Source organism: Scyliorhinus canicula, chromosome 13 (assembly GCF_902713615.1).
Source record: "Scyliorhinus canicula chromosome 13, sScyCan1.1, whole genome shotgun sequence".
Taxonomy (NCBI): Eukaryota; Metazoa; Chordata; class Chondrichthyes; order Carcharhiniformes; family Scyliorhinidae; genus Scyliorhinus; species Scyliorhinus canicula.
In genome coordinates, this window is record NC_052158.1 from 35,361,836 (window position 1) to 35,382,103 (window position 20,268).

The 20,268-nt window shown below is 46.6% G+C and overlaps 1 protein-coding gene across 1 annotated transcript in view; it reads left to right on the top strand.

Annotated features, from left to right (window-relative positions):
• Positions 1 to 20,268, top strand: part of LOC119975556 — a 156,697-nt gene that overhangs the window by 37,523 nt on the left and 98,906 nt on the right. The window contains exon 2 of the mRNA XM_038815342.1: positions 2,067 to 3,296. Coding sequence (XP_038671270.1) covers positions 2,067 to 3,296 — 1,230 coding nt within the window. The remainder of the gene's footprint in view (positions 1 to 2,066; positions 3,297 to 20,268) is intronic.

Sequence of the window (20,268 nt, forward strand, 5' to 3'; positions counted from 1 at the left end):
GGTTGGATCTGTCTCTCCATAGGTTCTGTACAGTTAAACTCTCCCCCACCTCCCAAAATGAGTCAATGGGAGTCTATGTCGGGGATTTCTGCTATGGGTTTCTTCATAAAGTCAGCGTCATCCCAGTTGGGAGTGTATACATTTACCAGAACCACTGGTGCCCTGTCCAGGACACTACTGACCATGGCCCTTGGGTCTGTAAACATCTTTGTCACCGTGAATGTCGTCCTTTTATTCAGTAGTGTGGCCACCCCTCTAACCCCAGTTCCGTAACACGATTGGTATGTCTGTCCTTTCCAGCTATTTCTTACCCTCAGTGGCTCAGCGGGGAGTCCACACAGCTCCTCACAAACTATGATCTGGTTCAACCCTCATCTTGACATGCGATGCTTCCCACTATGACATTAGGGCAGTGCTTGCCCAAGGATGGGACTATGACACGGAACGCCCCATTGCATTTACTTCACAGATGCTGGCGGACGCAAAGCAACTTGACGCTCAAATCGGTAACGAGGGCTTGCTGGCAATTTCTGGTGTTAATAGATTCTGCCAGTATGTTTGTGGTCATCCCAATTCAATGTCAGGAATTCTTGCAGCAGGAACATCTCAGTGGTCACCCCGGCACCTCTATGATGAAGGTGTTGGCCCGTAGTTACGTTCGGTGGCCCAACATCGATGGGGACATTGAGAGGGCCGTGTGTAAGTGCCCGGTGTGTCATGAGGATCGTAAACTCCCGCCAGCGGCCTCCCTTCACCCTGGGAATGGCCAGGAAGCCCGTGGGTATGTTTACATGTGGATTGTTGCTTGATTAGTAATCCAGTGACCCAGTTTAATGCTGTAGGGACCCGGGTTCGAATCCCACCATGGCAGATGGTGAAATTGGAATTCAATTAAAATCTGGATGATGACTATGAAACCATTGTTGAGTGTCAGTAAAAACCAATCTGGTTCACTAATGTCCTTCAGAGAAGGAAATCTGTCGTCCTTATTCGGTCTGACCTGAATATGATTCCAGACTCCATAGCAATGTGGTTGACGCTTAATTGTACTGAGGGATGAGAGCAACAAATGCTGCCAGTGACACCCACAGTGACACCCACATCCCATGAATGAATATTTTAAAAAACCTAAGGAGGTTGCAGACGGACATCGATCGGTTGAGTGAGTGGGAAACATCTGGCAGATGGAGTATAAATTTTGGAGAGTGCGAAGTTGTTCACTTTGGCAGGACGAATAAAAAAACAGTATTATATAAATGGGAGACAACGGCAGAATGCAGAGGGATCTGGGTGTTTTAGTGCATGAGTCACAAAAAGTTCATACAGAGATGCAGCAAGTAATTCAGAAGGCTAATGGAATGCTACATGAATTGAACATGAAAGTAAGGACATTCCGCTTCAGTTATACAGGGCATTGGTGAGACCACGTTCAAACTGTGTGCAGTGCTGGTCTCCTTATTTAAGGAAGGATGTAAATATGTCGGAAGCGGTTCAAAGGAGGTTTACTAGATTGGTGCTTGGAATAAGTGGGTTGTCTGATGAGGAAAGTCGGACAGGCTGGGCTTGTTTCCATTGGAGTTTAGAAGAGTGAGGGGGTGACTTGATTGAAGTGTATAAGATACTAAACGGGTCTTTACAAGGTGGACATGGATAGGACGTTTCCTCTTGTGGGTGAGTCCGGAACCAGGGGACACCGTTTTAAAATGAGGTGGGGGGGGGGGTCACTCTTTTAGGACAGAGATGAGGAGGTTTTATTTTTCTCTCAGAGGATTGTGCAACTTTGGAACTTTCCACCTCAGAAGTCAGTGAAAGTGGGGGTCACTGAACACTTTTAAGGCTGAGGTATATGGATTCTTGTCGGGAAAGGGTTTTTGGGGGAAGATGGGAATGTGGAACTGAACACAGACAGAACAGGAATGGTCTTATTGCATGGCGGAACGGACTCGAAGGGCCAAATGGCCAACTCCTAATTCTATTTCGTATGTTACAAAAACACAATTAACTTTTATAAATTAATGTGTGATTGACACCATTCACTGTATAAAAATGTTGTCATTATTTGGTAGGTTCCTCTCAGCTCTTCACTTCAGGAAGAAGATTCATCTTGCCGTTTCTAGAAAATGCTGACAGTTCTGCTGTCCTCACCATGCATGTTGTCACTTATGACAGACCCACAGTTGTGAGTGTTTCTATATCTGACCCACCTTATGATCGTTCAGTCTCCATTAGTGCAAATAGCACAGCCATCATGACACTGAACTCATCCTCCATCCTGTCAGGGAACCAAACTGGGAAACAAACCATAACCGTTACATCAAATGAAAATATCTCCCTTATTGCGTTAAGTGGAAAATCTAAGGCATATAATACATTCTTCACTTTACCATTCACCAGTTTGGGCACAGGGTATTATATCATCACATATGGCATGGAAGATCTGTACAACATTAAACAATTTACTATCGCTAACAGCAATGAACATGTGCTGATCACCATCATTGTCTCAGGATCTCTGATCTTCAATGCGGTTCAGTTCATGGAGGGACAGAGTTTCTCATTTGCAATGGGACCAAACGAGGTTGTTCACTTTCAGAGCGACAAGGACTTGACAGGAACAAAGATCACGTCCACAAAGCCCGTGGCTGTCTTCAGTGGAGGTCAATGCAGAACTGTCACCCGAGGTAACTGTAGTAATTTAAGTGAAACTGTACACCCTGTGGACAAGTGGTCCGATTTGTTTGTTGTTTTTCCCATTATGAAGAAAACAAAGAGGGACATCATCACCATTGTCTCTTCGGGGAATGACAACAACGTGAATATTCGTTCCGAGGAAGGGAATTGGCAAGTGCTGCTCCAGGATGGAGCTCATGTCAACATCACTGTGAATGGTGGAATGATCATAAACTCAACCAAACCGATCATGATCATTTACCTGTGTACAGGGGGCAACAACTCAATGGTTTCAACCTTTGACCCCTTCATGATGACCGTGATACCGTCTGTCTTTTTCAGTAATTACTTTGTGTTCGTGACATTGGACAACGTATTCAACTACCTCCTGGTCATTTCATCAGGGCCGAACACCGACAGCATTATTTTAGACGGGGAACCTGTGTCCAAATTCCCCATCGAAAATTCAGCCTTTGCTGGTTTCACTGCCATCAGAATCTACCTGGGTGAAACCGGTGGGCGTCACGTTATCTCTCAGGGTTCAGCTCGCTTCGCCATCTACACCTATGGGATCAGGCGAGAAGAGACGATTGGATATCCGATTGGCAAGAGGCCATCCACCATCAGTAAGTACTTGGTTATTTGCACTCTTCTTTTGAAGAGTCTGTGGTGCATTGGTAATGTCACGTCACTTGATTAATTAGCCAGATATCAGGCAAATACTGGTGGAACAGCCATGAATCTATATATGAATTGCATGATGGATGCTGTTGGAAATTCAATTGAATTAATTGAAAACTATCCGGAACTGAATTCTAGACACGATGACCACAAATTATCTTTGATTCTGGTTAAAATAATAAATCTGGTTCAACAGTAACAGTGAAGCACACACCCTGTAACAAAATAAAGATCAGAAGTTCAATTGCAGCACCAGAGGAACCTATAGGTGGACAACAGGATTCAAAGAGTGATACCATCGTCAGGCTCGTCTGTAATGTAACTCACTGCTGCCAGTGAGGTTATACAAGAGAACACGCCAAAACACCCAACCCCATCACTCAAGATTTTAGAGTCCATTATTGAGGATGAGATTGTGGAGTACTTCGAAGTGCATGGTAAAATAGGACTGAGTCAGCATGGATTCGTCAAGGGGAGGTCATGCCCGACAAATCTGTTCAAATTCTTTGAAGATATAATGAGGAAGTTAGACAAAGGAGAACTATTGGATGTAATCTGTTTGGATTTCCAGAACGCCATTGACAAGGTGCCGTACAGGAAGCTGCTAAATGAGTTAAGAGCCCATGGTTCTGGGGAAAGGTAGAGGATTGGCTGACTGGCAGAGAGTGGGGATAGAGGGGTCCTTTTCAGGATGGCAGCCAGTGACTAATGGTATTCCGCTGTGGTCAGTGTTGGGACCACAGCTATTCACGATATGCATTAATAATCTGGAAGAAGGAACTAAGGGCATTGTTCCAACGTTTGTAGATAATACAAAGATAAGTATAGGGATAGGTTGTGTTGAGGAATCAGAGAGGCTGCAGAAGGACCTACATAGTCTATGAGAGTGGGCAAAGAAATGGCAGATGAAGTATAATTTAGAAAAGCGTGAGGTCATGCACTATGGTAGGAAGAACAGTGGCATAACTACTTTCTAAATGGGAAAGGCTTCAGAAATCAGCAGTGCAAAGGGACTTAGGAGTACTAGTTCAGGATTCTCAACATTAACATGGATGTTCAGTTGGCAATTAGGAAGACAAATGCAATGTTCACATTCATGTCAAGAGGGCTAGAATAGAAGACCAGGGATGTACTGTTGAGGATGTACAAGGCTCTGGTCAGGTCCCATTTGGAATATTGTGAACAGTTTTGGGCACTGTATCCAATGAAGGATGTGCTGGCCTTGGAAAGGGTCCAGAGGAGGTTCACAAGAATGATCCCCAGAATGAAGGACTTGTCGTATGAGGCATGGTTCGGGACTCAGGGTCTGTAGTCAATGGTATTTAGAATAATGAGGAGGGATCTTATTGAAACTTACAGGATACTGAGAGGCCTAGATCCAGTGAATGCAGAGGGAATTTTTCCACTTGTAGGAGAAACAAGAACCAGTGGTCACAGCCTCAGACTGAAGGGACGATCCTTTAAAACTGAGATGAAGAGGAATTTCATCAGCCAGAAGGTGGTGAATCTGTGGAACTCTTTGCCGCAGAAGGCTGTGGAGGCCAAGTCACTAAGTGTCTTTAAGACAGAGATAGATAGGTTCTTGTTTAATAAGGTTATCGGGGGTTTTGGAGAGAAGGCAGGAGAATGATGAGTAACAGATCAGTCATGATTGAATGGCAGAGCAGACTTGATGGACCGAATGACCTAATTCTGCTCCTATGTCTTATGGTCTTATGGACTCCATCATCACATAATTAAATGAGGACCCACCACATCACACTGTTGACCATAGAGTCATAGGGCTTTGCAGCAAGGAACAAGGCCCTTCGGCCCACCGCATCCGTGCTGGCCATCAAACACCAATCTATTATAATCCCATTTTCCAGCACTTGGTCCAGTCTCCCATGGCAGCAGCTGAAAAACACCAGCCCAGGCAATATTCTGGTGACCTCCTCTGCATCCTCTCTGTCTTGTTACCTGTGTGGTAGGTAACTCATGCTACTCAATACTTGGTTGATGGTGAGGTGTTCTGAATCTTGTGAAGAAGACTCAAACTCGTCCAGTAACAACAAAGGTTTATTGACTAACTAGAACAACAAGTGCACGAGTTCTTTACTTTAACTTTGATACTAGTGATAAGGTTAACAAGATATAACAACAGTGACTTTACGTAACTCCACTAACTATCTGAACTATTATGATATTGCCCTGATCATAGTGCACCCGAGAGAGAGAGAGAGACTGCCCCAGACCCAATGTGGCTGCCTTTTATACCCCCGTTGGTCCGGCCCTCTAGTGATCATGTGGTGCTGCTGATTACTCATTAACCCCTTGTGTACATGCACATACAGAGATTACGACAACCCCCTCTTTCTTGTGTTGCATCTTTTCTGTATGTTTTAAAGAAAATTGAACAAACATAATGAATGCAGTTGACTGGAGACAGGTAAGACAAATAATGTTGTGTACAATCTGTGATGGTAATGATGACCATACAAAGCCAATCAATGTTTAAAGAGTCGCATCTTAACAAGAAAATTTGTGAGTCCAAACTTTATGAATTTGATCAGTTGGGTTGCTTTCTTCTTCTGTCGTCAAGGTTCTCTAGTGGCAAATATACACTTAAGCTCTGAGTTTGTCTGGATCTTGCATTGGCCATATTTCCCATGATTCTTTGTGAGTGGCTATATTTCCCTTTGTAAGTGGACATCCCGGATGGCGACGCTTCTTGGACACATACATTGGGCGTGATTCTCCGTCCCCCACGCCGGGTGGGAGAATAGCGGGAGGGCCTCCTGACATTTTTCACGCCCTCCCGCTATTCTCTCCCCCCCCCCCCACGCCAGACCCACGCCACGAATTGCTAGCGACGATTCTCCGAGGCCGATGGGCCGAGCGGCATGCTGACCTTCATTGCCCGTTTCAACACGGCAGCAAACACACCTGCTCGCTGCCGTCGTGAAATGGGTGGCAGATGCCCGTTTGGGGCATCTGGGGGGCATAGGCCCGCAATCGGTGGGCACCGATTGCGGGCCGTGCGTCCATAACGGACGCACTCTTTTCCCTCCGCCGTCCCCCAAGATCAAGCCGCCAAGTCTTGCAGGGTGGCTGAGGGAAAAGACGCCAACTGCGCATGCGCGGGTTGGCGTTGTCCAACCTGCGCATGCGCGGCTGACGTCATCGGCCGCGTCAGCCGGCGTGATGCTTGACGTGTGGCCTTGACAACTGTCGTCAAGGCTGCGCCACCGTGACGCACGGGGCCCACCCGGGGGAAGAATCGGCCCCGGAAGTGGGTGTGAAGGCTGCCGTGGGTCACGGCCTGTCCCACGGCAGCCTTTATGATTCTCCGCATTTGCGGAGAATCTCGCCCAATGTTTTGGCTCAAATACTTCTTGTGGTAACATATTCCACAGGCTCACCACGCACTGAGTAAAGAAATTTCTCCTCATCTTTGTCCTGAATGGTCTACCTGTATCCTCAGACTGTGACCCCTGGTTCTGGACACACCCACCATCGGGACTATCTTTCTTTCATCGACCCTGTCTAGTCCTGTCTAGTTAGAATTTTGTAGGTTTCTATGAGATCTCCCTCATTCCTCTGAGCTCCAGTGAATACATCCTAAACAACTCAATCTCTACTCTTATGTCAGTTCTGCCATCCCAGGAATGAGTTTGGTAAACCTTCTCTTCCCGCCTTCTATAGCAAGAACATCCTTTCTCAGATAAGGAGGCCAAAACTACACACAATATTGCAAGTGTGGGCTCAACAAGGCCCAGTACAATTTCAGCAAGACATCCCTGCTCCTGTATTCGAATCCTCTCGCAATGAAGGTCAGCATGCCATTTGCCTCTTTACCATCTGCTGTACCTGCATGCTTACCTTCAGTGACTGGTGTACAAGGGCACCCAGGTCTCATTGCACATTCCCCTCTCCTGATTTATGGGGCTGGATTCTCCAATTCTGAGACTAAGTGCTGACACTGGCGTAGGAACGGTGGTATTTTACAACCGAAAGATTGGCGCAAACCGGCCAACGATCCTCTGTCCGGTAGGGGCCTAGCAGGCACGCAGTAGAGCACCCGGCTCCAGCTGCGGATACGACCAAAGAGTTGCTGTGTCCATGGCCGCGCATGCGCACAGCGTCGGCCTGAAGCGGCCACACCGTGCAACATGGCGCTGGCCGTATGCGTACCTGTCCTGCCAAATAGTGATGCCTTTTGGCCAGGCTTGCCACCTCTGGACCACTACAACCAATGCCCCCAGCCCCCGCCAAAGACCCCCGCGCCCGCTGACCAGCTCCCCCCTGACTGTGGTGTCGCTGGACTTAGTCCACAGCCTCCATGCCGAGTTCCCGAAAATAAATACCATGAGTCACCGATGCTGTTGGGAACTCGGCCCATCGGGGGCGGAGCATGGGGGGGGGGGGGGCTCAGGTAATGTCCTGAGGCTGTCCATATGGCATAAGGTGTTTTGGAGGAGACGGAGCATCGCAATAGTGGCACCACCCCCTTCTTTGGCGCCAACGTGGATTCTACGGCCAATCGCCGAACGCGATTTTGGCGTTGGAGACCGGACATTCCTGCCCATGGCCTTTCTGATAATAGTCTGCCTTCTCATGGATAACCTCACATTTATCCAAATTATCCTGCATCTATCATTCAGTTGCCAACTCACTTACCTTGTCCAAATCACATTGAAGGATCTCCGCATCCTCCACACAGCTCACCGTCTCAGCCTTTTGAGCCACCTTATCTACCTGTCCTGCTGCCTTCTGAGATCAGTGGACAATCAGTCTAAATTCCCTTTGACCCTATGTAATTCTGTGGGTACGATCATTCCTTCTATATTCCTTTGCTTTGCCAGTCCTCTCAAACTGCATTACCTCACATATTTCATGTTTAAATTCCACTTGCCTCTCTTCAGCCCATCTCAGCAGTAGTCCATGTAGTCCTGTAATCCATGACCTATTTACCACACCATCAATTTTTGCGCCAGCTACAAACTTGCTTATCAAACTCCCTACATTCACATCCATATCATTAATATATGCCACAAACAAAACAGGGCCCAGCACTGAGCCCTGCAGAACATCGCTGGAGAGTCACAAAATTAAGATTCAACCAGCAGCGTCTGGCAGACCTTACTGATGACCATACCTCGCTCTGGACCATATCTCACTGCTGACCATATCCCACTGCTGACCATATCTCACTGCTTACCATAGCTCACTGCTGACCATATCACACTGCTGACCATATCTCACTGCTGACCATATCTCAGTGCTGACCATATCTCACTGCTGACCATATTACACTGCTGACCATATTACACTGCTGACCATATCTCAGTGCTGACCATATCTCACTGCTAGCCATATCTCACTGCTAGCCATATCTCACTGCTAGCCATATCTCAGTGCTGACCATATCTCAGTGCTGACCATATCTCAGTGCTGACCATATCTCAGTGCTGACCATATCTCACTGCTGGCCATATCTCACTGCTGACTATATCTCACTGCTGACCATATCCCACTGCTGACCATATCTCAGTGCTGACCATATCTCACTGCTAGCCATATCTCACAACTGATCATACCACACTGCTGACCATATCACACTACTGACCATATCACACTGCTGACCATATCTCACTGCTGACCATATCTCACTGCTTACCATAGCTCACTGCTGATCATATCTCACTGCTAGCCATATCTCAGTGCTGACCATATCTCAGTGCTGACTATATCTCACTGCTGACCATATCCCACTGCTGACCATATCTCAGTGCTGACCATATCTCACTGCTGACCATATCTCACTGCTAGCCATATCTCACAACTGACCATATCACACTGCTGACCATATCACACTGCTGACCATATACACTGCTGACTATATCACACTGCTGACCATATCTCACTGCTGACCATATCTCACTGCTGACCATATCTCACTGCTGACTATATCTCACTGCTGACCATATCTCACTGCTGACCATATCTCACTGCTGACCATATCTCACTGCTGACCATATCTCACTGCTGACCATATCTCAGTGCTGACCATATTTCAATGCAGATAATATCTCACTGCTGACCATGTCAAACAGCTCACCAAATCATGTTGCTGACCACATCACCCTGCAGACCATATTACACTGAAGACCATGTCACACTACTGACCATATCTCCCAACTGATCATATCACACTGCTAGCCATATCTCACTGCAGAACATAACTCACTACTGACCATATCTCACTGCTAACCATATTGCACTGTTGACTACATCTCCCAACTGACAAGATCACAGAGCTGACCATATCACACTGCTGACCATACCTGACTGCTGACCATATAATACCACTGACCGTACCTCATTGCTGGTTCTACCACACTGCTGACCATATAATACCACTAACAATAACTTACTGCTGACCCTATAGCACTGCTGACTATACCTCGCAGCTGGCCAAATCTCATTGCTGACCATACCACACCCCTCACTATATCACACAGCCGACCAGACCTCACTGCTGACCATAATAATATTAACCACTTATTGTCACAAGTAGACTTCAATGAAGTTACTGTGAAAAGCCCCTAGTCACCACATTCCGCGCCTGTTCGGGGAGACCGGTATGGGCCATATCGCAGCAGTGTCTCACTGCTGACCATATCACACTGCTGTCCATATCACACTCCTGACAAACATTGCTGATCCTACCTCACTGCTGACAACTTCTCACTGCTGACCATATTGCACTGCATATACCTCACTACTGACCATATCACACTGCTGACCATATCACAATGTTGAACATATCTCACTTCTGTCCATATCATACTGCTGACCATATTGCACTGCATATCATACCTTACTACTGACCATATCGCACCGCTGACCATATCACACTCCTGACCTATAACACTGCTGACCATACCTCATTGCTGACAACATATCACTGCTGACTGTATCTCCCTGCATATCATATCACACTGCTGATCATATCAAACTGCATCATATCCATACCAAATTGCTGACAATATCTCACTTTATGCCATATCTCACTGCTGTCCATATCTCATTGCTGATCATACATCACTGCTGACCATCTATACCGCTGGCCATATCTCACTGGTGACCATATCCGACTGTTCTCCATATCACGCTCCTGACCTTATTGCACTGCTAATTATACCTCACTACTGACTATATCACACTGCTGGCATATCACATTCCTGACCATATCACATTGTTGACCATACAGCACTGCTGACAACATATCACTGCTGACTATATCTCACTGCATACCATATCATACTGCTGATCATAGCGTACTGCATACTGTATCACATTGCTGACACTATCTCACTGTGTTCCATATCACACTACTTATCATACCGCACTACTGACCTTATCACTCTGCTGACCATATACCACTGCTGATGATATCATTTCCTGATGGTAGCACTTTGCTGACCATAAAGCACTGTTGACCTAATCTCACTCTGACCATATTTCACTTCTAACCACATAGAATTGTCCACCATGTCTCGCCGTTGACCATATCAGACTGTTGACCACATCATAGTGCTGACCATATCACACTTCTGAACATATCACACTTCTGAACATATCTCACTGGTGACTATATGACACCGCTGATGATATCTCACTGCTGATCCCATCCCTCTGCTGAGCATATCTCAATGCTGACCATATCTCATTGCTGACCATATCACCATATTGTCATGTGAGAGTACCTTTAAGAAATGGGTGTTTATAAATGGGTGTATATAAATATCCGTAGTGAGAGTACCTTTAAGAAATGGGTGTTTACTACTGCAGTGATGTGCGAGAGTGGGGGGAGCTGGGCTGTCTGTCAGTATTTTATTTTCATTTTTGAGCAGGCTGCAGAGTGTGTTTTAGTTTCGTTTTCAGTGTTGGAGCTGAATCCAGACCAAGCAGGAGTACTGCTGTTCTCTCTGCCATCAAAAGACTATCTCTTGATCATTTGGTGAATTCAGAATTATGTTTTCAGTAGTGACTTTAACCTGATGTGCTTCTGATAAGGGTTTTGTTGTTAAGTCGAATGGATGTTAAAAGGAAAGCTTAAAGGTTTACTTTGTGTTGTAGGCTTTGGGGGTTGTGTTTGAATTAATGGTTGCTAAGATGTTCGCTGTATGTTTTAAAAAGGTTAACTTGAGTTCATAGAATAAACGTTGTTTTGCTTTCAAAAATACTTTTCCATTTCTGCTGTACCACACCTGTAGAGTGGGCTGTGTGCTCCCCATACCACAATCTATTAAAAGTTGTGGGTCAGGTGAACTCCATGATACACTTTGGGGTTCTCTAAACCCTGGCCCATAACAATGTCACACTACAGATGATATTGCACTGTGGAGCACATCACACTGTTGACCATATTGTGGTGCTGACCAGATCACACTACCAATCATACAGAACTGCTGACTATATCACACTACTGACCATATCACACTGTTGACCATATGTGCAAACTCTACACGGACAGTGACTCAGGATTGAACCAGGGTCTATGGTGCTGTGAGGCAGCAGTGCCAACCACTGCACCACGATGGCGGATACCATATGACACTTTTGACCATATCTCACTGCAGACCATATCACAATGCTGATGATAACACATTCTGCTGACCATATCAGACTGCTAACCATATCATGTGCTGAGCATATCGCGCTGCTGACCCTATCATGTGCTGAGCATATCGCACTGCTGACCCTATCATGTGCTGAGCATATCGCACTGCTGACCCTATCATGTTGCTGACCATTTATCACTGCTGACCATATCACGCTGCAGACAAAATGTCAAAGCTGACCATATCACACTGCTGACCCTTCCGAACTGCTGGTCATGTCATATTGCTGACCCTATTACACTGTTGATCGTCTCTCACTGCTGAATCCATTACGCTGCTGACTGTATCATGCTGCTCTCCAGACCACACTCTCACTGCTGCCCATGTTGCACGGGGAATATATCACACTGCTGCCAATATCACACTGATGAGCAGATCACACTGCTGATCATTTCTCACTGTTGGCTGACCACATCACATTACTGACAATATTTAATTGCTGATCATATCACATTGCTGATCATATAGCACTGTTAACCATATAACCCTGCTGGCCATATCAAACTGCTGACTAGGGCCTCACGGTAGCATGGTGGTTAACATCAATGCTTCACAGCTCCAGGGTCCCAGGTTCGATTCCCGGCTGGGTCACTGTCTGTGTGGAGTCTGCACGTCCTCCCCGTGTGTGCGTGGGTTTCCTCCGGGTGCTCCGGTTTCCTCCCACAGTCCAAAGATGTGCCGGTTAGGTGAATTGACCATGCTAAATTGCCCGTAGTGTAAGGTTAATGGGGGGATTGTTGGGTTACGGGTATACGGGTTACGTGGGTTTAAGTAGGGTGATCATTGCTCGGCACAACATCGAGGGCCGAAGGGCCTGTTCTGTGCTGTACTGTTCTATGTTCTATGTTCTATGTGACACAGCTGACCAGATCAGCTGCTGAACATATCACACCGCTGACCATATCTCACTGCTGACCATATCATACTACTGACCATATCATACTGGTGACCATTTCATACTGCTGACCATTTCATTCTGCTGACGTTTTAATACTCCTGACCATGTCACACTGCTGACCAGATCAACTTCTGACTATATCACACTGCTGATCATTTCTCACAGTTGATCATAACTCACTGCTGATCTAACTCGCTGCTGGAGTGGAGGCGGTGGTGTAGAGTTTTCTCTAGACTAGTAATCCAGAGTCCCAGGGTAATGATCTGGGATCCCGGGTTCAAAATACACCACAGCAGCTTATGCAATTTAAACTCAAATAAATATCTGCAATTAGAGGTCTGGATGACATTGAAACCATTGTCGATCGACGTAAAAACCCATCTGGTACACCGATGTCCTTTAGGGAAGTAAATGAGCCACCCTTATCTGTTCTCTTAGAATCCCGACAGTGCAGAAGGAGGCCATTTGGCCCATCAAGCCTGCACTGACCCTTGGAAAGAGCACCCCACCTAGTCCTATTCCCCCACCCTATCTCCGTAATCCAGTAACCCCACCTAATCTTTTGAGCACGAAGGGGCAATTTATCATGGCCAATGCACCTAATTGCACGTCTTGGTTTGTGGGAGGAAACCGGAGCACCCGGAGGAAACCCACGTAGACACGAGGAGGACGTGCATACTCCTCAAAGACATGACCCGAGGCCGAAATTGATCCCGGGTCCCGAGCCCTGTGCGGCAGCAGTGCTAACCACTGTGCCACTTGATTCGGCCTGTATGTGATTCCAGAACCGCAGCAATTTGGTTAACTTTTACATTCCCTCTGAAATGATCTAGCAAGCCACTCACTTGTATTCAACCACTGCGAAAACGCCAAAACGAAATAATACCAGACGGACCACCCGGCAGTGACCCAAGCACTGTAATGACAAGGGCCAACCGGGCCCTGTTGATCCTGCAAAGCCCTCCTTACTAACAGCTGGGGGCTTGTGCCAAAGTTGGGAGATCTGCCTCACGTTCTAGTCAAGCAACAGCCTGACATTGTCATACTCACAGAATCATAACTTACAATCAATGTCCCAGACACGACTGTCCCCATTCCTGGGTATACCCTGTCTCACCGGCTGGGCAGACCCAGCAGAGGAGGTGGCACAGTGGTATACAGCCGGGAGGGAGTTGCCCTGGGGAGTCCTCAACATTGACTGCGGACCCCATGAAATCTCATGGCTTCAGTTGAAACTTGAACAAGGAAACCTGCTGATTATCAGGTACCTCCACCATCAGCTGATCAATCAGTACTTCTCCATGTTGAACACCACTTGGAGGAAGCAGTGAGGGTGGCAATGGCACGGAATATGTTCTGGGTGGTGGACTTCAATGTCCATCACCAGGAGTGGCTCGGTAGTTAACACTACAGACTGAGCTGGCCGGGTCCCAAAGGACATAACTGCTCAACTGGGACTGCAGCAGGTGGTAAGGGAACCAACAAGAGAAAAAAAACATACTGACTCATTCTCACCAATCTGCCCGCTGCAAATTATCTGTCCATGACACTGTCGGGAAAAGTGACCACCGCACAGTCCTTGTGGAGACAAAGTCCTGTCTTCACATTGAGGATCCCTCCATCGTGTTGTGTGGCACTATCACTGTGCTAAATGTGACAGACATCGAACAGATCTAGCAACTCAAGATTGGGCATTCATGTGGCGCTGTGGGTCATCAGCAGTAGAATTCTATTCAACCACAATCTGCAACCTCATGGCCCCTACTCTACCATTACCACCATGCCAGGGGATCAACACTGGTTCAATTTAGAGTGCAGGAGAGCATGCCAAGAGCAGCATCAGGCATACTGAAAAATGAGGGTCAAGCGGGTGAAGCTACAACACAGGACTACTTGTGTGCAAAATAACATAAGCAGCAAGTATTAGTCAGAGCTAAGCGATTCCACAATGAATGTATCAGATCTAAGCTCTGCAGTCCTGCCACATCCAGCCGTGAATGGTGTTGGACTATTAAACAACTCACTGGGGGAGGCTCCACAAATATCCCCATCCTCAATGATGGAGGAGTCCAGCACATATGTGCAAAAGTCAAGGCTGAGGCATTCGCAACAATCTTCAGCCAACAGTGTTGAGTAGATGATCCATCTCGGTTTCCTTCGGAGATCCCCAGCACCAAAGATGGCAGTCTTCAGGCTCTACGATTCAAACCTCATGATATCAAGAAACAGCAGAACTTACTGGCTACTGCAAAGGCTATGGGCCCTGACAATATTCCGGAAATAGTACTGAGGACTTGTGTCCATACCTGCCAAGTTGTTCCAGTACAGCTACAACACTGGCATCTACCCGGCAATGTGCAAAATTGCTCAGGTGTTTCCTGTACACAAGAAACAGGACAAATCCAACCCAGCCAATTACTGCCCAATCAGCCTACTCTCCATCATCAGCAAAGTGATGGATGGAGTCGTCAACAGTGCTATCAAGGAACACTTACTCAGCAATAACCTGCTCATGGACGCTGAGTTTGGGTTCTTGCAGGGGCACCTCATTACAGCCTTGGTTCAAACATGGACCAAAGAGCTGAATACCAGAGGTGAGGTGAGAGTGACTGCCTTGACATTAAGGCAGCATGTGACCAAGTATAGCATCGAGGAGCCCAAGCTAAACTGGAGTCAATGGAATCAGGGGGGAAACTCTGCTGGTTGGATTCATACCTGACACACAGGAAAATGGTTGTGGTGGTTGGAGGTCAATCATCTCAGCTCCAGGACATCACTGCAGGGGTTCCTCAGTGTCCTAGGCCCAACGACCTTCAGCTGTTTCATCAATGACCTCGCTTCCATCATAAGGTCAGAAGTGGGGATGTTTGCGGATGACTGCACAATGTTCCGAACTATTCATGACTCCTCAGATAATGAAGCAGCCAATGTCCAAATGCAGCCAGACCTGGATATTATCCATGTTTGGGCTGACAAGTGGCAAGTTATATTCATGCCACACAAGTACCAGTCAATGGCCATCTCCTACAAGAGAGCTTCTAACCATCGCCCCTTGCCATTCATAGAATCATAGAATTTGCAGCGCTGAAGGAGGCCATTAGGCCCATCAAATCTGCACCGGCCCTTGGAAAGAGCACCCTACCCAAGCCCACACCTCCACCTATTCCCGTAACCCAGTAACCCCACTTAACCTTTTTGGGCACAAAGGGCAATTTAGCATAGCCAATCCATCTAACCCACACACCTTTGGACTGTGGGAGGAAACTGGAGCACCCGGAAGAAACACACGCATACATGGGGAAAACGTGAAGACTCCGCACAGACAGTGACCCAAGCCGGGAATCGAACCTAGGACCCTGGAACCGTGAAGCAACTGTGCTAACCACTATGCTACCGTGGTGTCCTGGCATTCAATGGCATTATCATCGCCAAATCACCAACAATCAAAATCCTTGGGATTACCATTGATCAGACATTGAACACATTAATACTGTGGCTACCAGGGCAGGTCAAAGACTACGAATTCGACAGCGTTTCACTCACCTCCTGACCCCCCCAAAAACCTGTCCACAATCTTTCAGGCACAAGTCAGGAGTGTAATGGAATACATTCCACTTGCCTGTCTGAATTCAGCTCCAACAAAACTCAAGAAGCTCAACGCTATCCAGGAGAAAGCAGCCGCTTTATTGTTCTCCCTTCCACAAACATTCAGTCCCTCATCCACTGACAAACAGTGGGAATGGTGCGTACCATCTACAAGATGCACTATAGGAACTCAGCACGGTTCCTTAGACAGCACTTTCCGAACCCACGACCTCTTTCATCCAGGAGGGCAAGAGCAGCAGATACCTGGGTACCTCACCACCTGGAGTTCACCTCCGTGTCACTCACCACCCTGACTTGGAAATAGAGCACCGCTCCTTCACTGGCACTGCGGCAAAATCCTGGAACACCCTCCCTCACAACACTTTGGATGTACTTACACCTGAAGGATTACAAAGGTTCATGAATGCAGCTCACCACCAAATCCTGAAGCAACTAGTTGATGGGCAATAAATTCAGGCCTCACCACCAATTCCCACATCCGGTAAATGACAATAAAATAAAAATCAGACTGCTGCCCATGTCAACTGCTGACCATTTCACACTGCTGCCCATATCACACTGCTGCCCATATCACATTGCTGACAATTTAACACTGCTGACCATATCACACTGCTGACATATCACACTGTTGACCATATCACATTGCTGACCATATCACATTGCTGATCATATCACACTGCTGACCATATCACACTGCTGACCATATCACACTGCTGACCATTTCACACTGCTGACCATATCTCACTGCTAATCACATCACATTGCTGACCATATCACACTGCTGACCATATCATACTGCTGACCATATCACACTGCTGATCCTATCACACTGCTGACAATATCACACTGATGATCCCATCACACTGATGACCATAAAACACAGCTGACCATATCTCACTGCTAATCACATCACGCTGCTGACCATATCAAACTGCTGACCATATCACACTGCTGACCATATCACACTGCTGACCATATCACACTGCTGACCATATCACACTGCTGACCATATCACACGGCTGACCATATCATGCTGCTGACCATATCACACTGCTGACCATATCACACTGCTGGCCATATCAAACTGCTGATCCTATCACACTGCTGACCATATCACACTGCTGACCATATCACACTGCTGACCATATCACACTGCTGACCGTATCACAATGCTGCCCAGATCACATTGTTGAACCTATAATACCGCTGACCTTTTCACACTGCTGACCAGATCACACTGCTGATCCTAACACACTGCTAATCCTTCCAGTGCTGACCCTAATAGACTGCTGATCCTATGATAATCCTGATCCCAACACACTGCTGATCCTAACAAACTACTGACCAGATTACACTACTGACGATATTACAATGCTGACTTTATCGCAAGGGAGATACCCATAGACTGTTGACCCCATCAAACTGCTGACCAAATCACACTGCTGACCATATCATACTGCTGACCATATCATACTGCTGACCATATCATACTGCTGGCAATGTCATGCTGCTAATCATATCATAGTTCTGTACAGATCAGAATACTAATGCATATCACACTGCTGCCCAGATCTTGCTGGAGACCTTATCACACTGTTGACCATATAACACCTCAGACCATATCACACTGCTGTCCATGTCTCATTGCTGACCATATTAGCCTGCAGAAATATCTCACTGCTGGCCCAATCACACTGTTGACCATCTCTCATCACTGACCCAATCTTGCTGCTGACTGTATCACAGTACTGTCCAAATCAGACTATTAATGCATATCACATTGCTGACCATATTGCATTGCTGACCATATCACACTGCTGATCATATCACAGTGCTGACCATATCACACTGCTGACCGTATCTCACTGCTGACCATATCGCATTGCTGACCATATTTCACTGCTGATCATATCACAGTGCTGACCATATCTCACTGCTGATCATATCACAGTGCTGACCATAAAACACAGCTGACCATATCTCACTGCTAATCACATCACGCTGCTGACCATATCACACTGCTGACCATATCACACTGCTGACCATATCACACTGCTGACCATATCACACTGCTGATCCTATCACACTGCTGATCCTATCACACCGCTGACCATATCACACTGCTGACCATATCACACTGCTGATCCGATCACACTGCTGACCATATCACACTGCTGACCATATCACACTGCTGATCCTATCACACTGCTGACCATATCACACTGCTGACCATATCACACTGCTGATCCTATTACATTGCTGACCATATCACACTGCTGACCATATTACACTGCTGACCATATCACACTGCTGATCCTATCACACTGCTGACCATATCACACTGCTGACCATATCACACTGCTGACCATATCACACTGCTGACCATATCACACTGCTGATCCTATCACACTGCTGACCATATCACACTGCTGACCATATCACACTGCCGACCGTATCACACTGCTGACCATATCACACTGCTGACCATATCACACTGCTGATCCTATCACACTGCTGACCATATCACACTGCTGACCATATCACACTGCCGACCGTATCACACTGCTGACCATATCACACTGCTGACCATATCACACTGCTGACCATATCACACTGCTGATCCTATCACATTGCTGACCATATCACACTGCTGACCATATCACACTGCTGACCATATCACACTGCTGATCCTATCACACTGCTGACAATATCACACTGCTGACCATATCACACTGCTGACCATATCACACTGCTGACCATATCACACTGCTGATCCTATCACGCTGCTGACCATATCACACTGCTGACCATATCACATTGCTGACCATATCACACTGCTGACCATATCACACTGCCGACCGTATCACACTGCTGATCCTATCACACTGCTGACCATATCACACTGCTGATCCTATCACACTGCTGACCATATCACACTGCTGACCATATCACACTGCTGACCATATCACACTGCTGACCATATCACACTGCTGACCATATCACACTGCTGATCCTATCACACTGCTGACCCTATCACACTGCTGACCATATCACATTGCTGACCATATCACACTACTGACCATATCACACTGCTGACCATATCACACTGCTGACCATATCACACTGCTGACCGTATCACAATGCTGCCCAGATCACATTGTTGAACCTATAATACCGCTGACCTTTTCACACTGCTGACCAGATCACACTGCTGATCCTAACACACTGCTAATCCTTCCAGTGCTGACCCTAATAGACTGCTGATCCTATGATAATCCTGATCCCAACACATTGCTGATCCTAACAAACTACTGACCAGATCACACTACTGACGATATTACAATGCTGACTTTATCGCAAGGGAGATACCCATAGACGGTTGACCCCATCAAACTGCTGACCAAATCACACTGCTGACCATATCATACTGCTGACCATATCATACTGCTGACCATATCATACTGCTGGCAATGTCATGCTGCTAATCATATCATAGTTCTGTACAGATCAGAATACTAATGCATATCACACTGCTGCCCAGATCTTTCTGGAGACCTTATCACACTGTTGACCATATAACACCTCAGACCATATCACGCTGCTGTCCATGTCTCATTGCTGACCATATTAGCCTGCAGAAATATCTCACTGCTGGCCCTATCACACTGTTGACCATCTCTCATCACTGACCCAATCTTGCTGCTGACTGTATCACAGTACTGTCCAAATCCGACTATTAATGCA